This window comes from Hyalella azteca, unplaced genomic scaffold, assembly GCF_000764305.2.
Source record: "Hyalella azteca isolate HAZT.00-mixed unplaced genomic scaffold, Hazt_2.0.2 contig8919, whole genome shotgun sequence".
Taxonomy (NCBI): Eukaryota; Metazoa; Arthropoda; class Malacostraca; order Amphipoda; family Hyalellidae; genus Hyalella; species Hyalella azteca.
The window spans coordinates 26,432-39,440 of NW_025939002.1; the positions used below are offsets into that span (position 1 = coordinate 26,432).

General features: G+C 38.7%; 1 protein-coding gene across 1 annotated transcript; it reads right to left on the reverse strand.

Moving 5' to 3' along the window:
* Positions 1-776: 776 nt before the first annotated feature.
* LOC108670932 lies at positions 777-11,324 on the reverse strand. Its single transcript, XM_018158424.2, has 10 exons — positions 11,044-11,324; positions 8,230-8,413; positions 7,426-7,591; positions 6,321-6,442; positions 5,461-5,558; positions 4,817-4,894; positions 2,374-2,473; positions 2,007-2,072; positions 1,527-1,652; positions 777-1,130 (listed from the first exon to the last, which is right to left on the reverse strand). The coding sequence occupies exons 1-10, from the start codon at positions 11,310-11,312 to the stop codon at positions 939-941; spliced, it is 1,401 nt and encodes a 466-aa protein (XP_018013913.1). The 5' UTR covers positions 11,313-11,324; the 3' UTR covers positions 777-938.
* Positions 11,325-13,009: the final 1,685 nt, after the last annotated feature.

A 13,009-nucleotide genomic window follows, 5' to 3' on the forward strand; every position in this document is an offset into this window, starting at 1 on the left:
GTTAGAACAGAAACTTTTTTCAAATGATTAAGTCTTATTGGCTCTGTCGTTGCGCCACCGGCGCATCCCAAACAATGTCACTAAATTACCAAGAGATTACTTTACGCATCCAACTTTGGATTAATATCAACATTTGGCTGTATTCTATCGTTATACATGTTCGTTAACCAGTCGACCTCTTGTAATTATTTTTAAAACACTTCTCTTCAGCATCACTTCTTGTTGTTTGTCTGCTACAAATCTTATAATCGATATTTAACCAACTTCTACCTCTTCAATCGACCTGAAATTTTGCACACTTGCATAAAGTTGGAGACAATGCATGAATCAATTGGCAAAATATATAATTTTGAAAATAACTATTTCTTTTAATTTAAAAAAATTGAAAAAATAATTGTGCCTTTTACAAATCTTATAATCGATATTCAACACAATTCTACCTGTCCAATCGATCTGCAATTTTGCACCCTTGTGTAAAGTCGGAGACAATGCATGAATCAATTGACAGAATAAATCATTTTGAAAATTTAATTTTTTTCATATAATATAACAAATTTTAAAATTATTTTTTTGGTAAATGGAAATTAGAAATTAATTGTAGATGTGTAACATCGGAGACACTGTATTCTTTAGAAGTGTTGTCTTTAAAAAGTAATTTTTAAAAGCATATTATTTAACTTCTATTCACGAATTCGAGGGATTGTCTTCTTGTGTTTCCTACGCCTAAGTTGAAAATATTCAAGCCATTTGCGGTGTGAGGCACTAAATTCCAGAAATTGATACTTCTTTTATTCAATATCTTCAGTACGTACAATAAATACAACTCGTTCTGATTTCATCTATCATTGTTGCCATTTGCCATCTTCCTGACGGCAGTTGCAGCAGCAGATATCTATATCGCCGTCACACTGCACAACTCATCATTACAGCAATGTTCTTTAGCTGCAGATGTCCTCATCGCAATCAGGTTCGTCTGTTCGCCTGTGAAGCTCGCATTCGAACTCGTAGAATTTTTCATCCTCGTCGTAGTCGTTTTGTCGGAGCATAAGTTGGGTCGGCACGCCTGCCGTGATTTCCACTGCACCCGCGCCAGCCTCGTCCTTCAGTAGCCTGTCACCTCTCACTCGACGCTGCCCAAAATATCACAAACCTTAATCAACGCAACTCGTTATCAACGCAACTCGTTATCAACGCAACTCGTTATCAACGCAACTCGTTATCAACGCAGCTCGTTATCAACGCTCTGTTCAAGCAAGCTTCCAAATGAAAGCCTTGTCCTAGCACAAGGACTGACTTCAATCTGTGAACGGTGGTGATCGTTCACTTACCAGTCATTTAAAGCCAGCATTTTATAAATAACTTCATGTGCGTTTTTTACGTGCCTATCGAAAGTATAATTGTACAGCCACCTCGTGCACCACTCACCCTGCTGCACCCCTCACTCTGCTGCACCCCTCACCCTGCCGCACCCNCACCCCGGAGCACCCCTCACCCCGGAGCACCCCTCACCCCGGAGCACCCCTCACCCTGGTATAATCCCCCGCCCAGGCGGCAAGGGAAGAGCGAGGCATGAAGGGCAGCACGGCCTCGTAGCGCTCATCACTCGAGCCTCCCAGGAGGCGCTGGTCCAGTGACAGCGTCCTCAAATTTGCCTGTAGTTATTTATATACAATTAATTCATTTTGTAATATTTTGCTAATTTCAACTATTTACACACTTTATAATGAAAAAAATAAAATGTATGCTGATTCAGTGCATTAAATTTGTTGTCTACCAGCGAGTAATGTAATAACCTGGAACTTTTCATTAATCAATTCTCTACTAACTGAAGGAATTATAATTTTTAAAATTAGTTTTTATACTAGTCTCGAACTTGAAACAACGCGCTCATGTACTTTTATTTCCATCGCTCACTGTATCGGCTAGTAAATGATTGGCTGGTCAACACCACATTTACGCCTCGCGTGTTTTGAACATTATTGTCCTAACATAAGAGTAAATATCACCTCATAAACGTTGATGTCGATTCCGTCACTCTTGAAGTCTTTTACTCGCGCCAGTCCTCGCTCCACCTGTGTATTTAGTTAGGTGTAAATAATATCATCATTTAACGGGACAATCTAATTCAGATTTAATGGAATAAGAAATCAAATAATCGCAGCAAAAACAGATGTGAGGCACATGGAATAGTTTTCATTAAGAAATAGACATGTTCTTAAAGATAAAAGCCATTGTGGTTGAAAATGTTCTCACGCTAATAGAAGAGAAATTTATTCAATTAATAGCGACTTTAGTGCGGTACAGTCTGCTACGAAGCGACCTCACTGATTCCAGTTAATAACAACATCCCTGCCACTGAGTAACAATTCTAACCCTGGCCATGACGGCGGCGCGGTTGAGGTTAAAGCAAGCCGTAGGAAGAGCGACCTGCCTGGGCGCTGTGGCGCTCCGCTGCCATGCCGGCTGCACTGGCCTGCAATGAGGTACACTCCGTGTAAAAATTCGCATTAACATTTCGAGATTCATCAAAAATTAATTTATCATACATTGTCGGAGATCATTGCATTTTATACAACACTTTCGACGTTATTCAAATTTGGAATGAAGTAATTTGTCCATTCGTGATATATGGCGCTGGACCTGTCGTGCGCTATGTACATAAATATGAAAACTCGTTTATTAACACTCAATATAAGACTAGAGATGTGTCACATATAAGTGTCACAGAACATAAAGATGCCAACTTGTCTACAATTTCTTCTCAACAACTGATCTACAAGTTGATTCATGGAAACTGCGGTGGCCCGAACGGAGTTGAGATAGAGCCGATCGGAAGAGGAGAGGGAGCGAAGCTTCTTCCGGCTCAATCGGTGAGGTGGGGTCGCAGGAACGGCGTGGTTTTTGGTGGCCGCCGTGACGCGGGAAGTGATCTCTCTGCGTAGAGAGCGCTTAACTTCTTCATAAGAGGTATGATGCCGTTCGCCAGGAAGGGCACAACGAAGTGGCTGAATCTCGATGTAAGGCAGGCTTTCATGGGACGGACCTCGGGGGGAGCAGAGACAGCATGGAATGAAGTGTGGGTAGGCTGGAGAGCGTTGGCGAGGAACTGAGCGTAAGCCAGGTCCAGGTGATCAGGTACGGGAAGGATGCCAGTCTCATAGTGGAGATTGGCAATTGGGGCCACCTTGAGGCAGCCGGTGGCCAATCTCAAAGCTGCGTTTTGGATAGTTTGGAGATTCGCCATCGCAGTGAGTAAGGCGACAGGGTAACAGATTGGGGGCAGCGTAGTTGAGGATATAGTGCGTGATTGTCCTATAGGTGGCGATTATGTCCTCCTTGGAGAAACCCCAGTTAGTGCCAGTCAGGGTTTTTAAGATTCGTAGGGAGCGCGTCGCCTTAGTGGCTACAGCTCTGACGTGAAGTAAAAACGTGTAATAGGTGTCCCAGGTGACGCCTAGGATTTTGGGGGTTTTATCTAGGGGGATGATGCCGTTGCAGATTGTGGCGAAAGGGTGTACGCGGGATTTATGGGTCTCCGAGGTGAATAACTGACCCCCAACATCGTGACAGATGACTTGCTCGGTGCCACGGTCAGTCTTTTGAAGGCGGAACAGTTGGAGAGGTCCTGTAGAAGGCCAGCGAAGTCAGCCTCCGCAACATCAAGCCTCGAGTAAGACACAAAGATCCTGAGGTTATCTGCTTATGAAGCAATATTGGAGACTTTTATAGGATTGTCCGAGATAAAGTGGTTGAATAGGGCGGAGGAGATAGCCGAGCCTTGGGGAACTCCTGAGTGTATTGTTCTGAAGGGAGATTGCGCTCTGAGGTAGAGGCAGGATGACCTCATGCCTCTGAGGTAGCAGCATAACCAGTTAACCAGATTGTGGTGTAGATCAGAGGCCCCGATAATACTAAGAAGGAGTGGGTGGTCGACGCTGTCGAAAGCCTTCGATAGGTCGACCGCAGCTGCCAATGTGCGGGCTGGAGGCTGTCGTGAGTTGAAGCCCGACGCAATCTGATGCGCGAGCGGGAGGAGGATTGCAGTTCCCAGGCGTCCTACACCTTCAGGGTCAGACGCTCCCCTAGTGCCTCCTGCCCTGAGTGCGGGTACCCCCTCCAGTCTATCCAGCACCTTTTCGATTGTCTCTCAGCATCTCCTCACTGCAAGACAGTCCCGTGGAGGTGGCGGCGTTCCTGGCCACCCTCTCCACCTTCTCCCGGTGTCCCTCCCTCGGCCTCGCCGGAGCTTTCCTCCGGTCGCGTGTGACAATGGCGCAACAAACAACAACATTCACGGAATCTCCCTGGTTTGGAAGTTCAATAAAAAGGAAGTACCGGTAGTAAAGATATTAAAATATAAATTCTATTGAAAATGACATTACCTGAATTTTTGTATCATTTAGTTTTAAATAAGACATGAGACTTCCGACGGCCCCCATTGTCAATGCATTCAGTTAGTCAATTTTTGAAGTTCTGTTCAACCCGCTAAAGTATATTGACGGGTACGTTGGTGATGGCTTGGCGTATGTTGTTCTTGGGACAGTCATTGTAAACAATTGACTCTTGCATTCACACTTCCACCTGCTCTAAATGTCTTCACCCAAGTCACAATTTATTTTCGTTCAGGAACCTGACCTGAAGGACGAATACGGAACAGAACAGACAGAACAAACAGACAGAACAAACAGACAGAACAAACAGACAGAACAAACAGACAGAACAAACAGAATGCTCAATGAGTAACGATAATGGAACGGCCATTAGAAAAGTAAGCCTCGACAGCAAACGCACGTAGCTCACTTGTCAGTCAACTTACCTCTGCCAGTCGCGTTCATGTTTTCCTGGCTTCTCTCTGCTGTATGACCCTCGGGGGGCAAAGGGTGTGAAGCTACTCCTGTGGGGCAGACGCGTTCGTTAGTCACTCCTTCGTCAATTATTTTACAATAATTTAATTAACAATAGCATTTTGGCCTAGAATTATTTTTTACATAATTCTCGAAAAAATACAATAATAAAATCAAATAAAAACAAAAATATTCTTTATTCTTTGAGTTGATATTTTGCAGTTTCAGAAAAAGAAACAGTAAACATTTGCTCAATTTTAAATCATAGCCATTCGTTTGAAACAATAGTTCCTACTGCTGGACGTTATTTATGGCAACAGAGCAACAACAAACCAACGTGTGAATGCAAGAGTCAATTGTTTACAATGACTGTCCCAACTGGTATTTATACTGATACACTTTCTCTAGATTTGACTATGTTAATCTTGACCTTGACAGTACTTTACTATGTAGTATAGATTAGAAGCAAGCAAAGGTTTATTAAACCTACCTGGACCTTACGTTACTTTTATTTTTAATCACCAACAACAGAAGAGACTTCGACCACAGGTGTCATGGATTCTTTTATCCACCAAGGATCGCTCGCACACAAGAGCATGTACATCAAGCCTCTTACCTGGGCCTGTTCTTTGGGTTGGACTGGACGGTGGTTGACGCGGCAAAGCTGAGGGGTGCCGACGCATCAAACTTGAAGTCAGGCTCGAATATCTCATCCTGAACACAAATAAATAAATTAAATAAATAAGCCTCGACATAATAGGTCTCCAAGATCAGTGATTCTCCTGCATTTCTAGTACTTCAAACAGAGCCGCTGGTAATGAGTGCATTTATCCTGACACAGAGCAATAAGTTATGACTATTTGTCCACAAGCAGAGCCAATAGTTATTTTGAACTTGTACAAAGCAACAAATGTTGACCTTATTTGTCCGTGTTCCATTGCTTTTCTTCCGTTCATAAAAAATGCAACCGTTGTCCCTGATTTTTCTGAGGTAGCAGATTACAAGTAATTATATTTTCTCTAAAGGAAATTTCAAGTAATTATCTATATCATCCAGGAATCAAACTATAATGTAAAAAAATCGAAATAAATTTGACCTTGGAGGTTTCATCATCTTCACATGAAATTGTGATGAATGGATTTAGGATTAAGCATATTATTAATCAAAACGTATTAAAACGAAATTGTATAAATGACGAAATTGTGTTTTAAAACGAAATTGTGGTAAATGAGTTAAGATCAAGCACAGTATTCTAAGTAGTAGTCCCTGCCGAAAAACATAATAGAATTTATAAGTAAGAACAATAATAAATAGGCTAATAGAAAATGTAAACACAAATTAATAAAAATTGAATTAACATGTAAATATAGTCAGTGTTCTGCTACATGAACTCCTAACACAAAATAACCAGCATTTCATGATGAATTATTAAGCTGAGACTGAAGAGGTTAATTATAATGTAGAAACTAAGCTCACAGGGACAGGTGGTGCAGGGAGGGACAGGTGGTTCACAGGCTCCAGGTGGCCATTAGGCTGCAACTCTTGTGCTATGATTGTGAGCCGTCGTTCCACCTCCAGTACGTTGTCCAGCTCACTGTCTGCACATGAAAAAATGTAAGCATTATAAATGTGTACACATGGAAAGATCTCAGGCTCTTTGGAAAAGTTGGCTCAATATCACAAAAAAATAGAAGTTTGCCTTTAGCCAAATGAATTTAAGCATTGCCTGCATATGAAGCTTATAAATAAAAATTAGCACATAGTGCCTGATTGAACACATTTGTAAGAGCTTTCTTCAATGCCATTAGCCTCAAGATATAGTTACATGTTAGACATTTTCAACTAAATACCTTTGCAAAGCCATCTATGATATAGGTACAACTACTAAGAATCACTTAACTCTGCACTCTCATTGTACCAAGAGACTCCAAACAATACCTATTTACAAGGAAACAACTTGAGATGAAAGATCACATGTCAACTTCAGCAGGATTAAAGTATTTATTTGCTATTTAGACTTAGTGCATGCAGTGAGTGAGTATTCAACTTTGAATACTTCACAATAGGGATTTAACTCTCATGCAATACTATTCTCAGTATAGGAATTATAGATTCATTATATTCTTAAACCTTTGCCACCCATGAAACACTTATTTCAAAATTTCATTTACCATAAATCTTTGTCATATATATAATGTTGATTTCAATATACACTATGTTTCAAGTGTCATCTACTTTAATACCATCACTCAACTAAAAATATGGTATATGAGTAACAAACACAAACAGGCCAGAATTAAACATTCAATAACAACCAACCCTACTATGCCAGCAATATTCACTAAACATCTCCATAACACTTGCGTAACTATAAGTGTACATTGTATGCTACCTATATAGTATACTTATATTTATAACTCAACACATTTTCTTTCTTTTATATCATCAATCACACTGCAGCAAAATTATATTATAACAAGTTTATGAATAAAGAAAGAACAAAATTAGACAGACAAAAAACGTAAGTTCAAAACTGTTTATTTTATGTAGAAGAGAATACGAATAAAGCATAAATTAGTACCTCGGTGGAAGATGATTGGAGGAATGCGAGAGGTAACTTGCACATGGTGCAGCTCTGTGCGCACAAGACGAGCAACATGTTTCAGTAGCTCTGGAGAAGGCTCTGGTGCATTGCCAGTCTGCATCCAAAACACATGAATGCAAGAGAAGTGCCCAACCACACGAACCTGCACATTGCATGTCAAAAACAGTTTACATTTTTTCACCAAAATGCCTTTCAGCAGCAGTCTACATCAACCACATACAATATTTCTGACATAAATTTGGCTTGAATAGGCCTTTGTTCCTAAAACTTAGTCCTCTTTGAGATCATACACATTCAAAAGCAACCCAGTTAGAATTGAAAAAAATATATAATTAAACAAATTTATAGATGAACAATGTACATGAAATTGTGATTTTGATATTCACTAGCTTTGGTTAACAAAATGAACTCAAATCATTAGAAAAATTTCCCCTGCAATAGGCTCTTAATGAATCTAATATTATAATATGCATGACAAAACTACTAAATATAAAAAAATGACACAAAATGGCTGGAGTTCCGAGGATATATAAGATTTCCATAATGGAAAGACCACGACCTGTGCAGCCTCTACATAGTACATTATTGTAGCAACATAACTGCAGTGATTGTTGCATACAATTTAATACAATGTACCGTAACTTTTTGGCCAATTTCCTGTTCCTCTTACTTATTAAGCCTCATTCAATTCCAGTTCAGTTGAAAAAAAAAAAAACAAGAAACACAAACAGGTCCAGGCGAGATAAAAAATGTGAGTCCTTCACTACAATCTTTTATGACCTTGGTAACATGAAAGTTGTGTCCTATGAGGTGATCAGCAACAATGCACGACTGCATGATTTCCTTGATGTTTTCAAAGAAAAGTTTGTTGAGCACTTGAAGGCGCCGTGGTGACAAGCCTGAGCTGATGCACGCTCTGCTACTCTTCTTGCTGTTGTTTCCCGTAAATATGTTGTATACAAGCCTGCAAATCATGAAACATAGAAAATCAAGCTAACATGCCACAGTTATATCAAGGTGCGTACTCAGTAGTTAGAAAATAAAATTCCATGACTTTTCCATGACCTGGTTCTAGTAATCTTTTAATGTTAACTGAAAAGAGAGTAGTTGGCACAGCAGAACCAAACTTTGCCAGAACATATACAAGATGTGTATCAAACCTACACATCCACTTGTATATTTATTTGATCTTACACTTTTATTATGAATCCATTTTTCTTTGCTGGTTCCAAATGAAACCACTCAGTTGACACGCGCAGCACAGAAAAACACTTCCGTTTTTTCTTCATTTATTTGCAAATTCCATGACTTTCCATAACCTGAAATGAAATCCAATGACTTTCCAGACATGGAAAATGAAAATTCAAATTCCATGACTTTCCAGGTTTTCCATGACCAGTACACACTCTGTTATATGCAGTTTAATGATTGTTCATGAAAATTTATAACTTAAAATTATTTAAAATACTGTATAAGTTGACATCAGTACTTTTTAGACATGGGTTTTGGTTGTTGATTTTTTTATTGTGTTGACTTAAAAATTGTCTACATAAAAGCATAGGTACGTACCTAACAAAAATTAGATTGTTCACAATGTCCTTGATACTGATAAATTCTTGGTGATCATGCTTGGAGTTTTTACATAGATAGAATTTGAGTTATGTAGAGCTAAAATGAAGGAATATATAATTGTGTTGGTGATCTGCACACAGAATATGTTTAGGTAGTTCAACTGAGGAAAGTAATGTCACAGGACCAATGGAAGAACACATGAAAATTATGATCAGAATATTCTGTAACTTAAAAAAAGTGTTAAATGTCATGATAAAATGTATATTCATTCAATGGAAAACTTCATAAAATAAAATTTAGATGAGGAAAGCTTCTGTCAAAGGTACAACATAGTAATTACAGACACCTGTATAGCAGGTGCAAAATGCATGAATATGTGCAAAATACCATACCTACTCAAAAGTTAGAGGACAATATCTAGCAAATTTCATGCTTCATGGGCATTGCAAGTGCTGCAGGCAGGCCTACAGAATTAATTACCATATTTAAATTAAAATTGAAATTGGGGGCAAAAACTGCAAATTGGTCCCTGCCTTCATGCAAGACAAAAATTCTATCAGTAATGAATCCCTTAGTACCCTAGAACAGGATGACTTGGACCATTTACAGTGCTGGCATATTGAGATACAAATATTCATATACTAAATATATAAAATAAAATAAAGGTACCTATCTCTTTATGCATTTGTAACTTATCTCATGGTACCTACTTCAAGACCTACCTCATGGTACCTACAATTGTGTTAAGACAAGAACTGTTTGAGTACAGGGCTTTCTTTTCTTTTTTTGTCAAAATGGTCTAAGTCTCCCTGTCAATGGTCCAAGTCACCCTATCAATGGTTGAAGTCACCATGTAAATGGTCCAAGTCACCCGTCATTGGTCCAAGTCACCCGTCAATGGTCCAAGTCACCCGTCAATGGTCCAAGTCACCCTGTGAATGGTTCAAGTCACCCTGTGAATGGTTTAAGTCACCAGTCAATGGTCCAAGTCACCCTATCAATGGTCCAAGTCACCCTGTAAATGGTCCAAGTCACCCGTCAATGGTCCAAGTCACCCTGTGAATGGTTTAAGTCACCCTGTGAATGGCTCAAGTCACCAGTCAATGGTCCAAGTCACCAGTCAATGGTCCAAGTCACCCGTCAATGGTCCAAGTCACCCGTCAATGGTCCAAGTCACCCTGTGAATGGTTCAAGTCACCAGTCAATGGTCCAAGTCACTCATCAATGGTCCAAGTCACCTGTCAATGGTCCAAGTCACCCGTCAATGGTCCAAGTCACCCATCAATGGTCCAAATCTCCCCATCAATGGTCCAAGTCACACCATCAATGGTTCAAGTCACCCCCTTTTACAGTGTACTCTGAAGATACATCACAGATGGTTAATGAAAATTAAAACGATTAAAGCAGGGAAATTGCCTACTACATGTTCAGCAAGCTAAGGGTCTCAGCATCAACCTGATACATGCAAATCATGCATAATATCAAAAATTTGATATAAAATTATTGGCTAATAATTTGCAGTCAATATAAACTGAAATTAATTTTTACTGCAAGGTAGGATTTCAGCTCAATGTTTTAAAAAATATAGCAGCCCAGTCACAAAAATTTATGTGAATAGTTTTCATCAAGTAGCAATGTATTTATATATCAAAGTATTAGTAGCAACAAATATAGGTGATGTTTTTGGTCCCACATTTGATCTACACAATCAACTTATGATATATTTATCTTTATACATGCACAATTTTTTATTGTTATGAGCTAGGTACGATGGTTGTAACTGTTCCTAAGACTCAAGCAAACTTTGTCTAAAAAATTTATACATTTTTTACGAGTCATATTTTTTCAACAAAAATAGTGATAGCTGTATTAAAGTCCCAAACTTAGTACTAGAATTCAAAGAGGATTTTCAAGTGCTAAGCATGATTGAAAAAAGTAATTCCATGTGCAAATATTGAACAGTTACATGATTTATAAGATGCAATGTTTGGATAATGGAAAATAATAACTCAAAATACTTACTTGGGCTCCTCCATACCTCCATCCAGGAATTTTGCAGTGAACTTGAACATTGATTTTGATTTATTTATTCCTGACGGTTTACCAGGTTTGGAAAGATAACACTGACATTGAGAAAACCTCCTAGCAATGTCATAGCTGACCAAACTGCAAGAATTTTGCTTTGTTGGTGCACACATCTGAGATCTTGATGATCTTAAGACAATCTTACTCATGTTTTCTAAATAGTCAGACATCCCAGAGGGAGTTTTGCTTAGCATTTTAAGAATCATCTTCAAAAAGCTGAAAAAATGAAATCATTATTAGACAGGACAATCATTCCATATCAATTATTCAACAACCTGTCAAATGGGGTAATAAAATACAATTTTGAGCATTTTTTTGTTAATAACTTCTTACCACGATGCATTTCATAAACAAATTTGGCCTCATTTTAAAGGTCTTTGCGCGGGCTATCATATGGCAACTCCAAAAGAATTTCATATGCTATTCTTAAAGTGCCAGACGCCCAAATTATTACCTCTGGTAACAGGGTAATTTGCGACACTTGAAATTTTAATTGAGTCAAGTGAATTCACTATAACATAAGAAGATTGTAAAAAACATATCTGAAACAGAAAAGAATATTTTAGTGACAACCATCATATTTTTTGGAGAAATAAATCATAATTAAGGTTAATTATTTTGTGTTCTATGTTGCCCAGTGCATAAATTCAATCTATGACATTCTATGCACAATTTTGTGATGACCTTTGATGCATTAATTTTTTGTTAAGTGAATAATTTTTTGCTGAGCAAGGTAAATGTAATCAAAATTCTTTGCTGTTAAATAATTTTTTTTGTCAAGTGGAGCCTATGCTAATCAAGGTTCTACTGTAAATGCAATTTTAAGGGTGTCCCATTTACCCCCGGGGGATGGGGGTGTCCCTTCATACCCTGTCATGCGGAAATGGCCACCATTTTGTTTGGATTGAGTTGAGCCAATACCTGTCATTAACTTTTTTGAAGAAAAATTTTTTTATAACAACAAATCTTTTTTATACTACACACCTTAACAGAAGTACTACCTCAACAAAATATCACTTTTCAACATTTTTTTATGGATTTTTTAGAGCTAGTAAATGTATGATTTCTTAACTTCCTTTATACTACATGGATAGGAAAAATGTTGAAAGTTTATGCCACTATTTCAAGTTTTGCAATATTTCAATTAGTTTTGCTGCTATAAAATTTTAATGCCATAATCTGAGGTGAAGTGGTTACCAATTGGAAGGTTTCTTAAGCCTTTTCCCCAATGCTCTCAACTGCACACCACACTTTAGAAGAGGGTGTGGTGATCCCCAGGGACTCCGTGAATTTACTCAAGCTTTCTTTCTTTGTTTTTCAGGGCAGCCTAATGTTTGTAGCGTATCAAGTTTGAGGAAGTTGGATGGCTCCACAGAAGGTTCTTTGCTACTTTTTTTTTGCTTTCTTCAACAGCAGCCTTGCACTCTTCATCCCACCATGGGGTTATTTGGTGGCATTTTCTGTTGCATGTTTTCTTTGGGATGCAGTCATTTACACTGCTGATGATCCACTTTCCCTAAAGTAATGGTACCCTTAAATATCAATATAAAAATATATCAATATTCATTTCAAGGCTCAGTTCATTTGGGAATCTATGCTGTTCTTGTCACATCCAGAGCCAAATGTGATTTCCAGGGGGAAATGGTCACTACCAATGTCATTGCCCTGATGTAGCTCCCCAAATTGTGAGTCATTATGCCGAGGTCAAGCCAAGAAGTTGTAGCAGTACAGTTGTCAAGGTATGTAGGGGTATCTGCATTGTTAAGCAATACAAGATTGTGGATCTTCAGCAATCTTTCAATACTGCTGCCTGTGAAGTTGGACCCATTGTGGGTGTCCCATAGTGGTGAGTGTCCATTGAAATCTTCAATGAGGACAAAATTGCTTCCAAGCCGATTCTTTG

Bases quoted from the DNA above. Each gene is read 5' to 3' on its own strand.
- LOC108670932 (XM_018158424.2), bottom strand. From the start codon at position 11,312: ATGATTCTTAAAATGCTAAGCAAAACTCCCTCTGGGATGTCTGACTAT. The intron at 4,895-5,460 runs GTAAGAGGCTTG...TCTGCCCCACAG, and splicing joins AACCCAAAGAACAGGCCCAG to GAGTAGCTTCACACCCTTTG. The intron at 1,653-2,006 runs GTGATATTTACT...AAATAACTACAG, and splicing joins TCGACATCAACGTTTATGAG to GCAAATTTGAGGACGCTGTC.